This window comes from Clarias gariepinus, chromosome 4 (assembly GCF_024256425.1).
Source record: "Clarias gariepinus isolate MV-2021 ecotype Netherlands chromosome 4, CGAR_prim_01v2, whole genome shotgun sequence".
NCBI lineage: Eukaryota > Metazoa > Chordata > Actinopteri > Siluriformes > Clariidae > Clarias > Clarias gariepinus.
Window position 1 is genome coordinate 29,639,769 of NC_071103.1, and position 23,940 is coordinate 29,663,708.

The window sequence follows — 23,940 nt, forward strand, 5'->3', positions numbered from 1 at the left end:
TTTGGACTACATTTGCAAAATATAGCTGTTTAGCAGAAAACAAAAAGCTTATTTAAACCACTGCATGGTGTGTTTGTCAAGGCTGGGCTGAGAGTTACACACTGCTTGTGTAATTAAATAGCATGTGGAGATTTTTCGGGAAAAAAAGGAGCAACTTTGAAAATATATAAAATTGCTTTTTGTTTTTGTAAAAAGCAAAACATAACACATACCATAGCATTTTCAAAGCACATTAACATAAACTAATAATGATAATTAACAGTTTTTCTGATGCTTTCATTAAAACAGATGCCAAAGAATATCATTTCCATGCCTTTATTTATTGTGTAACTCACTAATAGGTTGGAATTTACTGCATCAGAGGACTTCAAATGAAGTGTGAGGATACATGAGGGTGGATGAAGCATGTTAAATTCAAAATAACGTGCTGAAGTTACATCACAAAGTATGGACCAACAATAGTATTGATTTAAAATGAAAAGCAACTACTAGGCTAGTAGCATAAATCAGTTATTACTGTCATATTAGTGTTTATTATTAGATGGGTTTAGGAAAAGCCAAATCCAGCCTAAATGATTGAGCCGTGATAAAGAAACAGTCTAAATGCTTGATGTGAACTTGATTTGTGCTGCCAAGAGCAACCAAACAGTGTCCTGTACGTCTCTGTCCTACACTTATCACTGCAGCACCAAAAGGTACTATTTTGAAATATCTGTTAGAAATGGCTTCATAAAACAGCTTGTTTTTTAACTACAAAAACAATGATTTATCAACCTACTGTATATATAAAGCAAATCATTTTAGATTTTGTGCTTTATATTGATCAGAGTGGATCTGGAGCCAGTCCAGCTGGAAATAAGGCAGGGAGTTCACAACCTACACGCAGGCGGCAACCCGAGCTCAGGATCTAGCCAGGGACCTTGGAGCTGTGTCTTCTTCTAATAAGATTATGGAGTCATTATTTTGATAATAAACAATACTTAGGGACAATAAAGCTGTTTCCTTACAACAGCCATATATATATGAAGAAGAAAACAGTTAACATCAAGATGATTGTGCACATAAATGCTGTGTTACATGACTACTATTTTTATTCATTAAACCATGTTAAACTTTTTTTATAATTATGTACCATTTTAGAATTCTAATCCTTATTAAATCAATTGCTATAATCAGATTCAGCAACTTGTCTTTCATGCACCATCTTTCAATACAAGCTATTTTATATATGTATTCTAAACTAAAACTGCTATGTTTAAAAAGACATTTTTCATGCATGAAGCAGGCCTGGGTCATAAAATCCTGGGTAATTCATTTTAATCTATGTTTATTACATGTTGTTTGATGAGTATTCTGTGTTTTGTATTTAAAAGCATGAGATGAGACATGCAAAAAGAACAAAACATATCTATACAGACCAGTTTAGTCTGAAAACCTGCTAATGAAAATCCGAAAGGGCTTTTTTGGTGCAATAGACATTGATTTAATATATTTTTGAAAAATCAGGTTAAACCTGGAATCTGTGTTGTGGTGTTTGAAGACCCGAATCTCAAAGACTACCGTGACATCAGTTTCGTGATTCTAGTTTATATTTGAGAAAATAATGCAACATATGAAGATTGTGATTTTGTATTTGTGATACAAGGAACACTGATATAAGATGGCATGGTTCAACATAGTATATGGTACTATACACTTAGAATCAGTTACAAAAAACACTTAAGATTTCAGGACCACTTCAAGGGAATAAGGATCGTTTGAGTAGATGCTCATGATTCTGACGATGGGTCATTGTGCTAGAAGGTGGACTTAGTTCAGAATTCAGGCACAAAGCATTACAGCCATTTCTAAACAGGCAAGACATCTAAAAAGAAACACAATCATAATAAAAACGTTTTTTTCCCCATAATCAAATGCAAACATAATGCATCTCCCACAGGCAGATGACGTTTCAAATAAGATATTTTAAATAAGATATTGCTATTTAAGTCAAACCATAAAATCATTAATCTTCTTAATTAAAAAAGTGCAAGGACACTACAGTATAAAATACATGCTGTTGAGACAGCAACTCCTCGTTAGTTAACTAGAAAGAAACACACTGGTGGAGAGGTGGAACAGCCACATACTGTATTTCTACTGTAAATACAAAAATGGAACCTTGTAGAGATGTGCTACCACACTTCAAAACTCATTTTTTTTTTTGCTTTTCCTCATGTTTGCTTTTTGTTTATTAAATAGCAATTATAAATGTTCCTGGCATGCCAGCATCTTTTTAATACTCTTCTCTGCAAAGCATTTTTTTAAATATATATTTCATTCCTGGTCTGTGAAGGCATTAAACGTAATTCCAAAGAAAGGAAGATAATATATTTATCAGTACCCAAGGCAGTACAGCAAGTTAATGTATCCATTTTCACTGTAAGAGCAAAAGAGAAAGTATCCATTGCTGTAATGACTTTAGTATGTAATGTCTCTATTAAATCTCAAGTTGCAAATTCACTGATTCAATCCGGTGGCTCCGTTAGAGTTCTACACTCTCTATTTCCAGATCCTCTAAGGTGGTGTCTGACTGGGAAATCATCACCAGTTTTTCTTTCTTTGAGTACTGTCTGATCATCCCATGGTCAGGTTCACTGGAGGCACCTTCCTCTGAGAGAAGGGGACTTTTTGAAACTTGCTCCTTAGATAAAAGTTCAGAAGAACTCCCACGACTAAAACTTGTCACATCAGTAGATTCAAAAGACTCCCCTCCAAGACCTTCGAGTTTTATATAACCCCCACAGCTTGGGCCCTCCAGTCGAGGACAGCTACGCCGCCTGGTTCGTTCCATGTGCCGGTCCACAGGGGTGGAAGGACAGATTCCCAGGTCAATAGATCTGGAGTAGTCTGATAGGGCACTTAAAGACAGATGAGAGCCTGTCACTTTAGGACCAGGGGATGCAGGAAGGAGTTGCACCCGAGAGCCTTGAAGGGACAGGTGTGGCATCTCTTGCATGCTGTCGCTACTCTTATAAACTTCCACTGAGTCCTGGGAAAGAATGGTTCGAGTTTGGGAAGGCTTTACTCTGGCTTTGGTGATGCTCCCTGATGCCACTAGAGACTCCAAGCAGTGACGAATAGCATCCGAATCCAGACGTTCACTTCCGATCTCCCCGGTTTTATCCGAACCCCTTCTGTTGCCTGCTGTCCGGTGATTGAGCCTGATCAACGGGAGTGTGAAAGCATTGCCTGAGGAGGTCAAAATTGTTTTAGTCTCCTGTTGCTTGGCCCCTGGTAACTGATCCCTGCAAATGCTATACACTGTGTCTGTGATGGCAAGACTATCCAAAGGGAAGTCTTCCAGTTTGCCAGCAGATGACTTCCTGGATGAGGGCAGGCTGTCCTGGTCCTGTTTGAAAGAGCCTGAAGATGGCCATGAGCCCTTTGCTAGCATAGCAGCATTGTATAAAGAGCTTGGATTGCCTTCTAACCCCTTTGATTGCATATAGTTCACAAATCCATTAAGTGAAGCATTGTCCTTGGATCGCAAACTGTGGATATCAATAACAGTTGAATAAATGTCTCTAAGGTTGATGATTTTTGTCTTTTTGTCTCTGTTTTCGTGCAGCACTGCATTAGCGCAAATGAACAGGAAGATACCGATGCCCATAATCAATGGTCCAAATACTTTTAGCTTATCCGAATGCAAGTGCTTTTTTAAAAACTCAGCAAGGACACCCAACTTTGGTGATTCCTCAGTTGTGCCATTAGTATAATTAGAGCTTATAACATCTTTATCCAGCTGATAAATAAGCTTGCCACTAGTGGTCCAGTTCACTGTTTTTGGTCCCCCTCTGTCCTCTGTCCAGGCTAGTTTCTGTGAGCCCTTAACTGTGGGTATTCCTGGATAAAGCTGACTTCCTTTAGGCCAATAGCCTAGTACAGCCAAGGCAATCCCAACAAGCAGCACAATAATGCCCAGTGCAGCGATAAATCCAGAGACTGAACAGAGCTTCAATTTGCCCTTCACCACCACCACCTCATTCTTTCTCTTCTTCTTGGCTTTTCTTTTGCGTTTGTTCTCTGCCCGGTTTTTGGCACGGAGGGAGTCTTGGCGCCTTGCTGAGATTCGCAGGAGGCCTCCAGTAGCAATCATAATGAGGCCTGAACTGGTGATCAACTAATCATCCTGCGTTTGACAGAAAGACAGAGAAACAATCAGTCTGACAGTAATCAGCGTTTCAGTATATACAGTAAATAACAGTAATTTACAGCTAATTTACAATTTTAATCGATATCCAATAAATTGAGTTCTTACACAGTAGCATATAAACAATATATGGCCAAAAGTATGTGGACACCCATTCATCCCAGCCTTTTTGTCTCTTATTCAAACTGATGTATTAATTGTATGTAGGAAGGTGTGTATGCTGTAGCATTAGGAGTTCCTTCCTCCACCAAACATGTTCCGGCATACCAATGCCCCTGTGCTGTGCCATGACCTTGAGAAAGATGATTTGCCAAGGTTTAATTGAAAGAACTTGACTAGCCATCACAGAGCCCTGATCTCAACCCAAGTGATCACTTTTGAGATGAACTGGAATGCTGACTGTGTGCCAAGCTTGTGTACCTCATACCACATTAGTGCCCCACCTCACTAATGTTCTTGTAGCTGATCAGCTAAATCCCACACACCACTATCTGGTAGTAAGCCTTTCCAGGGGAGTGAACAAAATCTGTGTTCAAAACACACATGTACGTAGATGTGATAGTTAAGTGTTCACAAACCTTTGGCCATATTGTACATAGCAATATATATTTGGGGTATACCCCTAACTGAAAGACAGGGAGGCACTTTTTTCAATCATGGTAACATAATAATAATAATAATAATAATAATAATATGAATTTGCTTAAGTGACTAGAGTAATATATTTTCACACTGCTTTAGAGAAGTTCTTTTAGTCAAGGTGATTATTGTTTCCATTCATTTTGCTTGCTTAAACCCTTTACTATATCATACATCTCTAAATGATTTTCAATTGTGAGAACTCCATTATTTATTTATCTTCGGTAACTGCTTTACCCTACATAGGGTCATGGTGGATCCACAGCCCATTCCGGGAAGCATGAGACAGAATTTTACCCTGAATAAGATCCGGGTCATTGGTTTAGTGCAGAGTATATGCTGGTTCTGTACATGGCGTATACCAACTTATTACCGCTTCTACATCCACCCCAATATGCTGATACACAGTCATATGCAGCATTTTCCTGCCTTTGCTGTTTGCTGTGCATTACTTTGAGGAAGGAGTGATAATCGGTAACAGTAAGAACATTAAGATAATCAGTGGCAGAGCCGGCTGGACATGGCTTTGCTTTGCCAAACTGGGAAAAAGTATAATTTGCTGCCACCTGCCTGTCAGTCTATTGTCACACACCAAAACATGGCCTCTTGTGGAAAGTTATAATAATTACATGAACTGGTAGAATGAAGCAAACTATCCGAATAAAAATGAGCTTTCAAAACAAACAACCTTGAGATGCCAAATAGCAGCAGCTCAGTTAACCACAGGCCAGCACCCACACCCTCTCAGTCCCCGATATAGTATCTCATCATACCTACTTCCCCAGGAGACACTACATCACTCATCCCAATCCATTGTTGAGAACCATGCATTCACATGTTAACACATGCATTTACACACAGACGTAATTTGTTTTTTGCAAATACATCTAAAATCCATCTAAATTGAACTGCTCCTACCTTCTAAGCAATGTTACACACAAGGCTTCCAACTTAGATACCATCTTACCCCAAGGTTACAGTATATGTGGAATGCAAATTTTGAAACCACCACACATACCACCGTACACAGAAACAGTGGTAGTGGTGCTGGTGCTGGTAGGGGGCTTTGTGCATAAATACAAGTCCTGACAACTTTAGATTAATGATATCTAAAAGGTTACGCTAGCTAAGCGGATAAGAAGAAATATGTTCATTTTGTGAGAACTGAAAGCACAGGGGCATGGTCACTGTGAAAGTGTGTGCAGCGTAGTGACATAGTGTCTCATGGAGACCTGGCGATCGAGCCAGATTAGCAGCTGTGTGTGGGAGCCCAGGAGAGAGCATTTATGCTCTGCCACCCAGACAGATGTGTCTGCACACATGATGTAAGCCACTATCACGAATTACCAAGACTCAAAACTGATGGCCATCTCTGTACCCTTCAGAAAAGTGACAAATGATGTGAAATGTAGTACATGTGGTTTCTGGGAATATTTTTGTTTAGGAAAGTTAATTCTGCAATGATCGATTTAAATGATAAATATTATCAAACCGCATATTTATTATCATCATTGGTACACGGGCAAAAATACGGCATAACATCGCATATACGTTACTGTACTTAGGTATTTTTTACTTGTGTATTTTGTGATAAAAAGTGATACTTTTTACTTCTACTCTGTAAATCTTTTAAGAAAAACCTGTTCTTTTACTCTCTTCATCTTAAACAGAGGTTACTTTTCAGATGAGGAGCACACAAACTGCATTCATGAACATTTACACTGTCACTCACATACCGCGTGACCAAAGCTACGTCATGTGAGAAGGAGAAAAACCAAACAATTTCTCTTATCCTAATTTACAGAAATGACTGGCATGTTAATGAAAACGCAGATTGGTTAGCGCACCAAAATGATTGATGGTTATCTGGGCCACGGGTACCGCCAATTTTATTTCTGGGATGCAGATTTTCAGGATCCTTCTTCAAGCGCCTCAAACACTTGAAGTGCAACTTGTGCGATGTTTAAAAAAAAAAAAAAAGTTTATACCAAGTTTTGGTGCATACTTTGACTTGATTGTATTCTGCATGCTTGCATTATGAATGTGTTTAATTGTGTAGATTTTTCCCATTATACAGGGGTGGAAGGGTAGACAATGGCTAGTTTAACTACCAAATTAATGAAAGGTGCTAACAATCCTGCTCACCATTCGTTTAATAAATAGAATCTTGTCGCTATTAACGAGTCATGGCATCATGTCCAGGGCATCCTTTCCATGCCTCTAGGAAAAATTGGCTTTTTTAAGGCATATTGCCACCACTACAGCACTGGCATTTAGAAACTGGTACCTTAAACTGTTCAACAGAGTTAATCACCAATTTATTTTATCATCTTAAAAGCCACTGCTCCCTTGAAATAAAACTACAAGCATGACAGAGCAGCTACCTGCACTGTTGTAAAGTGGTCTTGTCTTTATCTCCGCCAAAAAAACAATGGTGAAAGTTATTCAACATTACTTTAGCCTAAAAACGTATGCAGTGTTCACTTTACTCTGTCCAACCATGTCTAAACCAATTAAAAAATAATAATAATTTAAACCAACATTTAAAATAATAATAATAATGAACTGTACTGAATTTATTTATTCATTATTAATTTATGACTAAGGACAGATAAATATCTAGAAAATTCAGTTTCTTTCTGGAGTACTTAGTAATTTTGTACATTTTAGAGCACAAACTTAGTATTCGTACTTGAGTGAAATTTTGTTCACTTCTGCTTGTAGTGGAACACATTCTAGGAAAGTACTTTTATTTAACTTTTATTGCCTTTGTGTTCTTCTGGCACCTTTGATAAGTAACACCAGCACCTGCATAACATGCCGAACCTTGAAGCGGATGGATTACAACAGCAGCGGAATACATTAAATTAAATTAATGAAATGAAAGAATTGATTTATTTATTTATTTTTACTGTGACAGGCTGCAAAGTGCCTAAAGATACAATTTACAAACTGATTGTCTATGCAGCAAACTGTTGTCTGTTCCAACTACTCAGCATCCAGCATCACCAGTATACAGTACTAATCCTGAACATCTGTCATCATCTGCACTAGTTCATGCCTTGATTTAGAAGTTTTTTTGTTTTCTTAAATGATTCATAGGTCACTGTGTGGCCTTTTAAACAAAAAACATTCTTCTGAAACTGGTCTGACTGGAATGAAAAACAAATGCCAAAAAAAAAATAAATAGAAATGCCAAAAATAAGAGACAAAAATTCCTTCAGGAAGCCTGGAGAACTATTTGTCAATCCATACATAAAAATACAAGACAGTCTGGCTCTTTAGAAGCAAAATATAAGGAATAGGGGCTCCAGACTTTTGCACAGTACTGTATATAAAAAAATTCTCCACATTATATACGGAGGTTGGTTTAAAGGTTGGTTTTTACAGTTTTCAGCGATTCTGAGATTCAGATGGGTCTCCAATGTGGAAAAAAAAATTCACTGCTCTTTTTGTTCTTTTTGACATTTTTGCACTGGCTGTGACTTAAACAAGCCATTTAAAATTTTCACCCTGATGTAACCTCATATAAGGTTTTCTCCCCCAGTAGACAAAACAAAACATCAGTAGTTTAAGGTATAGAAAAATCATTATCTGAGAGGTGGAGCATTAACAGACACATTTTGAGACTTGGGTCACCTTCTTAAAGAAATAGACATATACTGTATAGGAGTTATGGTTAGACTTGCTGCTATGATACCCCATTACAATCAATCATGTTCACTTGCTATTTAAAAAAAAAATCTTCTTGTGTGCTTCTTTGACCTTATTCATGTCTGACTACTCTAAATTGTACTTTTTTTGTCTTGCTTTTTTTGTATTCTTGGACATTTTATTAATTCTATTAATTATATGTCCTCTGTATAATGTCATGTCAACATTTTAAACTGAATGATCTCAAACTAAATTTAAAAATATCACTGCACCAGTGAATTGAGAATGTCACATCCCTGTTGTGCCACTCCACCCATGCTACAGCATACACAATCATTTCTCTTGACCATGAAAATAGCATTTGGGTACAAGTGGGAAAGATCTGCCTTTATCCATACAAATTATACAAAAAAATAAATAAAAAAAATGTCATTACAGCAGCATATAATGCATAAAAATATAGCCTGAAGAAAGAAAGGCCACCAGGAGACTCTAACCCATCATCGGCCCCCCCTCCCCGCCTCTCAGCCAAACAGGCAGTATTATAATATAATTAGAATAGCTTATAAGAATGATGCTTAAAAGAGAATGTATTTGAGATTGACTAAACAAAAACAAAGCTGGCAAAAGGCAGTGGAAACAGAATCTTGGCATCACTAAGAGAAAACAGATAGAAGAATAGAGCTTTGTACTGCCTTTCTAGGAAGCTCTCAACACGGATTGCCAAGTAACGTCACATCAGCAACATCCAACCTGACTGTTCTCATTTATCTCCTCTAGGGTGAAGCTCTAACGCTAATGATCTACATCAGTAATCTGTGACTGACCAAGCACAGAGATGTAGATGGCACAAGTTTCTCAAAATAACACTACACATAACCCTGTAATAAGTGCATAATAACCCAGAGGAAAAGGATGCTATTTTATTAATGTGGGCTTATTAATGTGTGGGTTATATCTAAGGGCAAAAAGGTCTGTATTGAAGTGCATTAAATATAAAAAAAATTTTAAATGTTTAATGTATTTTTTTCCTTTTTCTTTGTTAGTCAGCTTGTCATAATTGTCATATTACAGTATTTTTTTATTTAAATATATTATTTACTAATCAGAAGGTCAGTGATTCACCCTTACAGTAGCTCCACCAAGATGCCACTGTTGGACCCTCGTGCAAGGCCCTTAACCCTGTTTGCTCCTGCAGTCTAATGTCTGACCCTGAGCTCTTACCCCAGCCTCCTAACCAAGCTGGGGTATGTGAAGAATAAGAAATTTTACTTTGCAGTAATGTATACAGTATGTGACGAATAAAGGTTTGGCTTATATTCATCTTTTTGTTTTGCTAACCATGCCTTGTCCTCCGGCATGCTTCTCTTATATCATCATAAGGAATTACAGACAGGATAAAAATCTGCTTTTGGAGTAATTCCAAGACAGAAACCTGGAGTGCAGTCTGTGGAGTTTGTGTCATTTACATTTACATCTTGCGTTAAATAAACGTCATTATCCTGTTAATCTTGATTCTCTTGTGCAAAGAATCAGGTTATATCTGTTAAATTTTCTGATGTGAAATTTTCACTGCCTGTGCAAAACTATTTGTATTCAAATAAATAAATAAATAAATAAATAAATAAATAAATATATAAGAGTCTTTGATTTAATAATTACTGAGGTTAATAATTTGGTTTCATTTGTCAGCTATACTTTTAATCTTAACTGATACAGTGAGTAACTTTTGTATAAAGGTTAACATTTATTATTGCCATGCGACAAGCAAAGACAACAACTAAGGAGATTTCTGAAATTACTGGAGTAGGTTAAGAACTGCTTAATGCATTATTAAAACCTGGAAAGATAGTGCTGAAACTTAATGTGGATGAAAAAAAAAATCAGAAGTGACCATGATCAGAGATTATACAAAAAAAATATTCATACCAGCATATGTAAATAAAGGACAGAATTACCACTTAGGTGAAATATTTAAGTTGATATAAAAGTGGTAATGGTAAAAATGGTTTTGATTAGTTTATTATATTTATTTTAAACTAAATAAATTACAAATTTTAATGGTTAAATAATGATTCTGGGAGCATGAGGAATTATATTCACACATGATCTGCCCACCACAAAGACCTGACCTTAACCCCACTGAAAGTCTTCGTAATGTGCTGGAGGAGACTCTACAGAGTAGTTCGACTCTCTCATCATCAATACAAGAGCTTGGTTAAAAAAAAATCATGTAACTCTGGATGAAAACAAATGAGGTGATGTAAGGTTACATAACAAAAACGATGCCACAGGAAATGCACCAGTAATCAAACCTAAAGGAGATCCAACACAATACTACAGTGTGTATCTTCTTAGGCCTTGCAGTATACAGATCTATCAGTGTGAATTTAATAATTTTTTATCTGAAACACATAGAGGATAGATAAATGAGCTTCTCTTCAATAACATCTGTTTGACAAAGAGATGGCTGAAAAGATACCTGGAGATCTTGCTAATGATAACAGACAGCTTGGATCACACAGTGGCTCAGAGGAGCAATTTCATCTCTCTGTGAGTAAACAGAACAACACTGTGCAGGCATTGATCAGATATGTTCTGCAAAATTACATGGAACAGAGACTAACTTTCATACAGACATAGAAGTATAAATATTTACATACCTCAAGATGAAAATCAAGTTAAAGAAATCCGTAATCTGATCTTAAGCCAACTGAAAACCAATGGATGAATTTGGAGCGGCGTCATTTAAGCACAAGGGATTTTTGGAAGTATGTTCTCCATCTCTCCGGTCCTGTTCCAGAGAACTATGCCAAGCTGTTCTTTTAATTAAATGTGCCTCCAAACTTTACTAAGACATTGTTGTCATCTCTAACTGTTATACACTTTCCTATTCTAATCAGTTCAAGAGAATGAAAAGGGTCACTGTGTTCAGACGACTTTCCTGTTGCTTTGTATGTTTTCTACGGTTGTCTTCTCATACACAATATCTGTCCTCATTTCATTTAATCTTCTGTGCATTCTTAAAGGATATATTAATATGATGGTTAAACTGCAAAACTGAAATCTTCGAGTAGAGTGTTCTACAGTGTCCACATGCAGGATCCATCAATCCTGTAGCAGCAGGGCGACATGCAGAGACACTATTACAATTGCTCCCTTCTGGGAATACAATGGTCATTTTTCTTAATTTGTGGTGATGAATCTACTGCCACAGTCCAACGGTCATTAAAATCCTTTACCCCAGAATGGTGGAAAACTTCAAAACAAAGGCCAACAGGTTACATAATTTCATCTTCTGTTAGATCCAAATATGGACATTTCAAGAACATAGTCTACCGTGTCTTTTGGGTACTCCTCCCCAGCATTTTTCCCTTACAGCTGTGGTCTGGAGAGAAAGATAAACACACAATCTCTCTCTCTCTCTCACACACACACACACACACTCTCGGAGAGAGAGAGCGAGAGAGAGAGAGAGAGAGAGAGAATATCCCTCACACCACCTGAGGTTGATCTCCCGGGCATGGCTGATAGATTGCTTTGTACTGGAGGAATTATGGCACGCTTTTATTCCTCACAATGTATCACTCCTATGCTTCCCTAGCAAAGAGGAGATGTGGAAAACGATGCCTAAAGCCACGCATGACATCAAATGCATCTTGACAGAAAACTCTTTGAGCTGTTAAAGATAAAACCAAGGTAGTAGCCCTCTAAGACCCAAGCTTTCTGTACCATTTATATACTGAATAGACTGCCATGTCATTTATGGATAAAGCAAGATGTGGAATTTCACTTCAAAGCTAATAATGTACCGTAATTCTTTAGATATTAAGCTTATACCAGGTTCTTTCCTGTTTATTTCAAACCATCCAGATTTTTATATATTTACCTTTTTTCCATAAAGCGCACTAAAAAAACCATGAAATGTGCCATCAGTAAAGCTAGAAAGGATGCATTAATGCAAACAACAACAACAACAACAACAACTAAATAACCAAATGTCTAAAAAGGAATGGGCGGAATCTTCACATCTTAACTTGAGTTATGTTCATAAAACAATAACTGTACTTTGTTTTTTTTTTTGTTTTTTTACAAAAATGCTTTCTGAATTTCCAGACCTGAAAAATAGCAAGTTTAAATAGAATACTTTTCCACACCTCAGCATGAGCTGTGTAGTACAGTAGCAATATCACAACATTATTGCAACTCCTACAGGCAGTTCATTTGAGCAGTAGAGGAAATTGATGAGAAACAGTAATTTAAACCTGGCCCTCTCAAACTGACGAACCTGTAGTAGTGTAGTATCAGGGAAAAAAAGTGCTGCTGCTGTCCCACCTACTGTATATTTGCAGCTCCAGAGGTTGCATGATTATATATAGGAAAGAGAAGAAAAGTTGCACATTCTAATTATTCGACTGCCTTTAACTTTGATTACGGTGTGCAATATGTTGGCCAGTTCATGTATGAATATGATTCCTCATGCTCCCAGAACCACTCTTTCACAATTAGACCATAATATTCCCCTGCCGTCAGGTAAGACAACATCCACTGATGGGCTACCCTGGTCATTAAGGACACTCAGGTCATCAGCTGATTTCATTTTATTGCCCCAAAACATTACTGAGCCAATACCTGACCAACTGAAGCAACCCCAGATCATAAAACCTCCAGAGGCTTGTACAGTGGCTCCTATGCATGTTGAGTGCATCGCTTTACTGTACAGTATGTTTGCTCTTGAATAGGGTTAGTCTGGACTCATTAAGCCACATGACCCTTTTCCACTGCTCCAAAGACTAATCTTAATGCTCCTTAGCAAATTTTCATTTTCTCTGATTAGCTTCACTAACAAGTGGTTTTCTTATGAACATACAGCTGTCAAGTTCCAATCCATTTCTCGCCATATTGCGTATATGCAAATGCTCTTACTCACACTATTAAACATAGCTGTGATTCCTACAGAAGATCTTTCTTATGATGAAACTTCACTAAATCTCAACTCATTTATGATTTTATGCTTCAACAAAGCTGACAGTTCAAGACTATCCTTCCAAATGTTACTAATGTGATGGTAGTGTAATGTATAATGCCCTCCTTATAAACTTATTAAGATGAGCTCTTTTTCCAAAACTTTCTATTTATTTATAGCTCACAAGGATCAATTTCAATTCCAGACGCAGTTTAAAATTTTATGCGCTGGGTCGGATTAGAACCGTTATTAGGCGAGTATGAGCCAGTGGGACTTCAGATGTTTGACACCCTAGTCGATATCGTCCCCTCCTCAAAGCAAACAGCAGCAAACAAGTGTAAACAAGGTGATGAAAAGTGTCTGGGAGCATGACGCATGAATTCACAGTTGTTCCTGAGGTCAGTGACAGAGATTTATAGGTCAGACGATGAGCCATGCACAGCATGAACCTATAAGCGTGCACATCTGACGCTAAAGAAGAGCAGGCAACCAAGCAGTGAGAGGAATCTAATGAAGTGTTTACTCAAATTCATGAGAAGAGATAAAATGATAGAGAAGGAGCTGCTAAGGTTATGCTGTAATAACCCTGAAATGACTGTAACAATTACAGTCCACCAAATCGATGGAGGCAGAGTGAAAATATTCCCAAGTGGCACATTATAGATAATGGAGGTAAACATCATTGAGGCTGAGAAACAGCACAAAACAAATAAGTTGTGATATCAGCCCTAACTGTCAGCACTTATAGTGTTATTTGTTAGGATAGGAGAAATATGTCATCCATAAAAGGCAAATGTACATCCGTAAAGCATTCCGTGACTGCACTATATGTCCAGACACATTTTAATTAAATTAAACAACTAAATACAACCTTAATATTCCACGCCCTTCACCTATGTGTATTCTTATAACGAGGCAGCTCCGCGATGGCCCAGCGATAAGCTTATATAGAGTTTAATGAGCAGTGAAATATGCCCCAGTGAAGAACATGATCATTAAACTAACAATTACCCTCATTTTACCCATTCTAAACACAGAATCTATGCACTCAGCACCCGCGAGGAGGATGCAGCAGATAGCTAACTTTCTCCACAGACACCGAGGGTGAATGTTGTTATTATGATACATTTTATTACAGTGAGTCATTAGCCATGAACAAGTGCATGTCCTTGAGTTGTCGCAGCGTGAACTGTTACTTTGATACGCTGTCAGCATGGATGAATAAATCAGGAAATTAAATGGTCTACCAAAATGGTAAAGTATAAATTATCACTCACCCCCTTGAATAAACTATAAGGGGCTGCTGCATTACTGTACTTCATGTGGCATTCAAGTTATAAGAGAAACAATGAACGTGATGGAAGATAAGTTTAACGATTTATTCACTCAAGCTGATGGCTATACAAATGGATGTTCACACCCCTTCAATTATATTTTCCTCTGTGTTATTTGTATAGCACATTTAACAGCATATTGTCCCAAAGCAGCTAGAGTCTAAAAGCCTAATGAGCATCCCAAAGTGACTGTGCCAAGGAGATGGTATGAGATGGAAAGGCCTGGATAGGCTGGCCTTTGGTCGACAGCAGCCATGGGTGAGCCCTGCGTGCCTACGACCCTGTAACGTTAATGTTATGTGGTGTTAATGTTATGGCTGATCAGTATATGGAAAAGATGTAGAAAATATGCCAAGGTGCACTGCTGCTGCTTAGGGGGCTGTCTTTTAGCTTATATATCTCTTTATATATATATTATTTAGAAGGAATATAAAACATTTAGAAGGGATTTTTAAGCAGAAGACTTATAGGAAGCCAAGAACCTACATTGAACAGTCGATTATATGGCATGGTATGGTATCATATCATACAGTATGTATAAGTACAAGTCTTAATATAACTTAAATGTGATGTTGCTAAGCTAACAAACAACCATGCTAGGTTATTTATGAGCCTATGAATTACATTTTTCTTGATGGGATCAAATCCACTGTGCCCTAGCGAAGGACATTTAACCCAGTTTGTTTAGCTATATATTAAACTCTATAACAACCTGTTTAATATTGAGTAGGTCTTCCTTGTGCTGCCAAAACACCCCTAACCCATCAAGTCGTGACCTCTACAAGACCTCTGAAGGTGCGCTGTGGTATCTGGCCTGAAGTCATTAGCAGCAGATCCTTTTAATCCTGAAAGCTGCAAGGGGAGCCTCTGTGGATCAAACTTGTTTGTCCAGCACATCCAATAGCTGCGCAATCAGATTCACCTTGAACTCTTAGTCGTGTTCCACAAACCATTCCTGAACAACCTTTGCAGTGTGGCAGAGCACATGGTCCTGATGTACTGTAAGTGGCGAATGGCATTAAGGGAATACTGTTGCCATGTACTTGTTCTGCAACAAAGTTTTGAAAGGTGGTATGTGTCGAAGTAACAATCACCAGCTTGCCAGCAAAACATTGGTCAGAGCAACAAACTGTCACTGCCAGCACCCAGCCATCCACATGATGTAAAAGACTACATGATTCTTCAAACCAGGCCACCTTTTTCCATTGGTCCCTAGACAAGTTCTGTTGTTTACGTACCCATTGCAGAGGATTTCAGTGATGGACAGGAGTCAGCATGGGTATTCTGACTTATCTGCGGCTATGTAGCCATATATGCAGCAATCTGTGATTCAGCTCATATATACTGTAGCTTCTCTATATAAGTCAAGACTTATATATTTGAAAAACACTTAAAATAATCACATGTTTGGCAGAGAAAGGGTTCCTCTTCTTTTCTTTACTGCATAGTGAAGAATGGGAATGATGCATTGTGTAGAATAAAACCATGCCATAATTCTTCCAGCACAAAACAATCCATCACCCCGCTCAGAAAAAAAAATCAACCTCAGGTGGTTACAGGGATCAACTACTGCTGCCAAGAACCATGCCTTTCACTGTTCAGTTTTCTCTTAAATTTTTGACCTTAAAATGTTTAAAGTATGCAATTTAAAAAAAAGGGACATTTTAAAGAAAGACAAGATTGGAAAAAAATGCTGCACTTCTATTTTCCACGTGATATAGTAACGAGAGCTCTGTTTCTTATATTTGTTCAAGCTTCTATTGCTAGGCTTTATAAAACATCACAGATGCAGTGATGCATGCTGTAAGACAGATTGTATCCTGTATTCACGTGCATGACCTGTGCCATATCAAGCAACATGATAAGAATTCACAGGATAACATATGCCAGTGTAATAAAAAGGAACAAATGTCGGATCTCATCCTGCATTGATTCACTGTTTTAGATTAGTATTAGTTCTGGTGCAGATTGGGTAAAAAAATATGTTTGCCAGGTTCTCTGCCATGAGAAGGTAAAGAGATTCTGTTGCAAGATAGTTTTCATAACACTTCTGTCAGAACAGCCTAAACCTCTCCTTTCTGGCTCACAATTCTTAAAAAATATATAAAGGTACATTATAAGAGAGTTATGTTGCCTTAAAAGTGTCTATTCTTTATTGTTAAAAATGTTCTAATAGCCTCTAATCTGACGGATAAAAAGTCCTGTGAGGTCCTTGCTCTTCTCCACCATTTAGTGACCTGGATCTGTGGCTCCTTAAGCCATGACAAAGACCATAAGTGCACAACACAATTACAGCACTGCATGTCCTCATACACCGAAGATGACTGTGATTCTGCTGCTGTGGTCTGATGGGACATGATCACAAATGAGCAATACATAAAATAAAAGGTGATATAATGATCTATGTCTATAAAGTCATTCAGAATGTGTGTTGCCGCTTATGATGACCATCCCTCTGCATTTACTCTGCACTGGTGAACTACAGGACTTCAACACTGTGCAAAAATGATGATGATGATATACATATATTAACAGAACCAGAGGGTTCTATAAACATCGGTTAGTGTTTCATGTTTTATGGATCAGCCTGGTATTTTCACAGCTAAGCCATGTAAGCATGTTTCCAATCCAATTCATTGCTTTTGAGAGAAAATGTGGAGGTAAGTGGTCAGAGCATGGTTTCAGCAATTGTGGAAATTGTGTGTGGAAACGTATGGACCAGAGCTCACTATCCTGGTGTTGACATGCACATTTACAGTCATGAATGGAAGCATGTCTAAAATCTAAATGGTTCATTATGATATTAAAAAAACACACCGAATGATTGATAATATGTAACAAAAAAAAATGACAAATAAATAAATAATAATAATAAACAGAGAATTGTGCTCCTGCGTCGTGACAGTATCCATGGATGGAAGGGAAAAAATACGATCGGTGTGTGATACAGAAACGACATATCTGCATTTATACAGCAACTTACCGAGTGAGAAACGTGCATCAGTGTCATAGCCGGATTTAGGTGACGATCAACAAAAGTTTCTGTCCGCCGAGATCATTTTGCGCAGTGAGGAAAAACGGGGAAACCCGCGCGTAATTCCGCATGAGCCCGGGAAACTGCTCGGCTCCATTCGATCCTCACGCGCAGCGGCGGCAGCAGCAGCAGCAGCAGCGCGTGCATCCATTCTCCTTCTCCTCTCCTTCCTTCCTTCCTTCCCTCCTCGTGCCGCTCGCCTCCCCGTCTATCCGTCCATCACATCAACCCGTCACCACGGCGCTGCGCTGCGCCCAGTCCGAAACGGAGAGTTCGCCGTCAGGCGGGGTTGCCAGATTGGAGTAAGTGCACTCCAGTTATAAGCTTTAAAACCCACCCTAGCTTTCATCAGGCTTTACACCAAGCCAAGTGTAGTCTATAAATCCCACCAGCCACCAGCCTAAGGCAAATCTTTCCGAGCGCAATCGGATTATACACAGAGAAGCTGATAAGGCAACACTGCGCTCATGGTCCAGCGCTCATGATGGCGGGATGCTGATGTTGCGCTGATTCGCGGCTGTTGTTGCTATGATACCACCGTATCGCGAGAGAGAGAGAGAGAGAGAGAGAGATAATACAGGCAGCTTTAAAAAAAAAAAAAAAAAAAGACCAGCAGGTATTTTACACATAAAAGCAACTGGGAGGTACTTTGGGTAATGGAAGAACAAAGCAGGTCACACATCTATAGTGTAGACATGCAAAAAGTAAATAGACACCCATAGTCTCACATATGTTAAAACAATATATGCCTTCAAATGTTCTGACTACTTTTTTTTTCATTCTATTCAGGTTCGAATAGACCTATAGTGGAAATTCCAAATACATTCTGTTATTCAATGAGGTTTAAGAACGTTGGTTAACCTGAAGGTGAACTGTCCCAAAGAGACAAATAGTCAGGAAAATTTAAAAACCATACGTAGTGCATCTTGCGACAGACCATATGGAACTCCAAACAGGACTTCTTATGGCTCGCTTTCAACAATAGCTTTTTTCTTGTTGCTCTTTGATAAATTCCAGATTTGAGAAGTACATGACTAATAGTTGACTTGTAGACAGATACTCCCACCTGAGCTGTGGATCTCTGCAACCCCTCCAAAGACACCATGGGCCTCTTGGCTGCTTCTCTGATTAATGCTCCCCTTGCCCAGCCTGTCAGTTTAGGTGGACGGCCATGTCTTGGTAGGGTTGCAGTTGTGCAATACTCTTTACATTTTCAGATGATGGATTGAACAGTGCTTTATGAGATGTTTAAAGCATGGGATATTTTTTTCATAACCTAACCCTTCTTTAAACTTCTCCACAACTTTATCCCGGACCTGCCTGATGTGTTCCTTTGACTTCATGATGCTACTTGTTCACTTATGTTCTCTGACAACCACTTTTGGTTCCACAGAACAGCTGCATTTATAGTGAGATTAAATTACACACAGGTGGACTCTATTTACTAATTAGGTGACTTCTGAAGGCAATTGGTTTCACTGGATTTTAGTCAAGAGTATCACAGTAATAGGGGCTAAAAACCATTTATCATTTTCCTTCCAGTTCACAACTATGTCCCATGCTGTGTTGGTCCATCACATAAAATTCAAATAAAATACATTAATATTTGTGGTTGTAACGTGACAAAATGTAAAAAAGTTTAAGGGGTATGAATACTTTTGCAAGGCACTGTAACACTTTTAACCAGGCACACAATTATAGTTTAACTTAAAGAAAATGATCAAGATGAGCTGGTCAACCTGCGGCTTCTGAAAAATATATTTGAGCAGTTTGAAGGTCTTTTATTCTATGATTGTTGCTCTTAAAGACACCAAAAAAATCTACAAACTATTACAATCTGCTAATAGCTAAAATGTACTTTATACATGTTACTGCATATATTTTATCCTAAATCTCTGGGTATTTATTACGTACATTCTTGCATATCTGTGTAAGTTTTATAATTCTTTGCTTTGTATCCTGTACATTATTTACTACCTGACTGTTAAAACATAACAAGATGAAAGTGAGCATTATTGTTTGATTAGGCTGGATTAAATAAAAACATTTGAACTTCATTTTGTTTATAAACATTTTTAATATGATGTGAGGGACAAAAAGCTTGGTTAGTACCGAGAGTGCCGCAGAGCCGGCACTCAGGGTGTGTTACAGTACATATATTTACAGATGAACAGGAATAAACAAAAATATTTGTAAAGAAATCTTAAAATAACTACATGGATAAATATTTGTGGACACCTGACCAACACACTCATATGTATGTTTTATATATCCTGTTTAAAATTGATTTGGACATATTTGCTGCTATAATAACATCCAGTTGTCTGGTAATTTCTGCTCATTTAGTCATAATTGAGGTCTGGCATTGATGTCAGGCAAGGAGGTGTTCAGTGGGGTTGAGGGCTCTGTGCAGGCCACTTGAGGGTTTTCCACTCAAACCTTGGCAAACAATGTCTTCATGGATCTTGTTTGTTCCACAGGGACATTGTCATCCTGGAACAGTTTTTTTTTTTTTTATCCTAGACAATTCTGTGCTCCCAATGTATTGGCAAAGGTAGTTAAAGCCTCACATATGCATGAACTGGTCAGGTGTCCACCTACTGTACTTTTGGCTATATAGTGTACCTGGCATGTCTATGCAACCACATTTTCACAGTATTACTGCAAGCCTGTTGTTTGTATGACTTTAGTCAGTAGAGAAAGAATGTGTTTCCATTGCGCCAACATTGCTGCATGTGGCATAATTTCTATCAATATGCTATTAAACCCTATTAAAACCTGCTGTAAGTGCAAGTCTGGTTCACGCCACAAAATATTAGTCTGACACAGAGCATGTAAAACTAATTACATTGCATCTCTAATGCATTTAAAGTGTTATTTTATTAAATTAATCAAAACTCAGTTTAAAACTTGATTAGGTGTAAAACATTTTGATAAAGTATAATTTGAACATAATTTAATTACAATTCATGTGGCTTACTGTAAAATGGTTTGGATTATTTCTTTTTATGTTATACGCCATATAGTACAAAAGCACTATTGTTAATATACCTGTATTATTACATCACATTGCTATTGTGATTTCTTTTGTTATGTAAAAAACATTTTATAAATTTGTTTAAAGAACATTGTGCTTTATTCATTTTTTGTACTGGTCACATTAGAACCAGATAATTTCCCAAAACACATGTTGCCAGGACATGATACCATATAATGTACATGTCCACACACCCCACACACTTATTAACATTCAGGATTTTAGCATAGCCTAACCTCATATTTGCATATTTTTGCTAAGAAAAAAAAAAAAACAATACTAGAGAGCTTAGAGAAAACTAAAGCATTTCGGAAAGTCCAAATTTGCCATAAGTGTTTAACAAATAATACTGACCAGCCTTACTCTAACATACAGTGAGCAAGAAGGGAAATCAGATTAAATTAAAAATACATAATGGCAACATTAAGCATCATTTACCAAATCTTGAGCAATGCCCTGTGCGCTAATACGGGTAGTATTAAGCTAAATGTAGTACTGCCACAAGAGCCTGAAAAGAATTTAGTATTTTTGTGAAAAGATTTTTGCGCATTTTTTCCTAAAAATCTGAATTCTGGAGAAAAAAAAATTATAAAGTAACATTTATCTGTTCACTATTTCCGTGGTGGTGAGCACTGCTGTTAAATCCTCTCCATTCAGATCAGTCTTGATCGGTCACACGAAAATAATCTCACAAACATCACCATAAACAGTGTGGCGTCTCGTGGTTGAGTTGTGATGTGCATCTTTCTCCTCCGTTTTGAAAATCTCGGAACTGTAATCCCCTTTCGCAGATCAAGCAGTGAGTGATGGCCCTCTAAGCCAATGAATGAGTGACGGTGCTCTGAGCATACAGTATAAGTCACTGAAAGCACTCTGATCCAATGACGTTTGGCATTGTCAGGTTGACAGTACATGTGCCAAATGATGTTGGGGGGCACTAGAGAGGGGCAATCATTTTTAGGGGGCCCGTGCCACCCCATGCCACCTTGAGAACCGCCCCTGGCCCCAAGCGTAAATAAGTGCGATTGCATGTGCACACTATTCTGCAGTGGACTGGTTTCTTATCTACTGTAGGTTGTGTTAACACCTGAACATATGTCAGTTTATGCAATTATTACTACTACTCATTACTGCATCAAGTAATGCAGATGCAGATCAAGAGTTTCACTTAATGCCAGTGCAGTGTATTTGTGCTGCACTGCAAGACAACTATGTCTCTTACTGATTTTAGCTTGGAGGCTTTACAAAGAGAAATGCTCTTGTGAGTCTAGTTGTTTTTCCAATAACTGTCAAATGAAGGAAACTATTTTGTTCACATATTTATTCACATTCTCCAAGATTGGTCAGTACTATGGAGAATTTAGGTTTTATACATTTTCCTGATAGAAAAATCCAAGATAATTCTTCAGACAAAAGTCTTGAAGAGGTTTGCTGTATAATGCCCTGCCATGTGCCTAGTAATAGAAGCTTGAATAAATGATGTGTGGATTCCAAACATTTTCTGTCATTTCCTTTTTTAACATATTTATTATATTTATATACTGTATGAAATATAAAAAACAACCTAGGTTTTGGCTTCCCCTTGTGCCACAGTACTGTCTCTGGTCCCTCGGTGTGGGTATGCAGGGCCTCTAGGGTGTGCTGTAGGGTCTGGCACCAGAGAGTTGACCGATAATCGTTTGGGGGCTGTGGGTTGCTCGGTGGGGCCTGGGGCATGGATTGGATTTATTTGTTTGGTGCATCCCAGAGCAGCCGGGCTGGCCTTTGGTCCACACAAGTATGGGTGAGCCTTGGGTGGCCTAAATTGTGTTACCAGTTTTCTGGTGTTCAGCTGGTGTTGTTTACACGACCAATGAATGAATAAATTAATGGATGGATGGATACTTTATTGATCCCAAAGGAAATTGCAGCTTTTTTAATAGATAACTTATATCTAAGATATAACTTATAGATGAAATAGATTCTTTATATTATGGTTGATTGCTATATATTTTGTTTGGTGATCGGGAGTTGTTCTGCTTCTCATATATTGTGTTTCTTGTTTATTAAAAATATATTGCAATAGTTTTATACAATTGATTTAAGTAATAGCTATTTTGTTTGAGGTTTAAATGGATAATTTAAATGCAGTTAAAGTAAAATTTGGATTTATGAAAATTCTTGTAAATTAAGGTGTGAAACCTGACATTTCCAGAAGACTTTAAGCAGAGTGCAAAGATGAGACTCTTAGCTGCAGTAAAATATCTGAATGGTTCATTCATGAACACAACGTACACGTTACAGGAAATCAGCTGGGAGTTATTCACATATATCACATCCCACATAGAGTCCTGACCTCGCACCAAGCCATTTCCACATGTCTGAAATTAAAGGAGTTCCTGGGAGGCCAGTGTTTCAGATGTGACGCAGGCAATCTGTTCATAGCTCTGGCATACTGGGAAAAGTTTTACCTTGGTGGTAGAAAAGCAATTGAGAAATGTTGGGATAAGTACATTGGTATAGCAGGAAAGTATATATGGTAGAGAAATAAAGGGAGTTTTTTTTATCATCATTAACTGTGTTTTGTTATTCTGCACAAAGTCCCAGTTTGACTTGAATGCCTCTGGTACAGTTGAAGGAATCTCTCCAATTTCATTCCTGATAAGGTTTATTCTTTTGGTCCAAGACCAAACATCTGACTCTTAAGGCATAATTAGCAAACAATATTTGATTTAATCAACCTATAATGAATGCATTCTCTAACAATGCTATAACCACATCTAACTTGAACCTGTTTAAAACAAACAATGTTGACATTGGTGAGATATTTTTTTTAATGATTAAATCAAAGCTTCCTGGATTTTGATGTGCAGTTTTGCTTCTGCAGCCCATTTTGCTGGAAGATACAGGACTCTGCTAGAACAGTTACACTGCTCATTGTTCACATCCTTCCTGCTCTGCCTCCTCAAGACTCCAAGCATTCAAATGAATCTCATCAGCTTGAGTGGAGTCTCTGTGGGGCAATGGCTGATAAATGCATCCGTTCCATCACTGCAGCAAAAGGATTTATTGAACTTAAATGACCACTTGTGTGTTCCCTGATGC

General features: G+C 37.9%; 1 protein-coding gene across 1 annotated transcript; it reads right to left on the reverse strand.

The window, feature by feature from the left end:
* Positions 1-1,186: 1,186 nt before the first annotated feature.
* On the reverse strand, positions 1,187-18,278 carry tmem200ca (transmembrane protein 200C, genome duplicate a). The gene is made up of 2 exons (XM_053493949.1): positions 17,769-18,278; positions 1,187-4,171 (listed from the first exon to the last, which is right to left on the reverse strand). The coding sequence occupies exon 2, from the start codon at positions 4,136-4,138 to the stop codon at positions 2,525-2,527; it is 1,614 nt and encodes a 537-aa protein (XP_053349924.1). The 5' UTR covers positions 4,139-4,171; positions 17,769-18,278; the 3' UTR covers positions 1,187-2,524.
* Between the last annotated feature and the right edge of the window lie 5,662 nt (positions 18,279-23,940).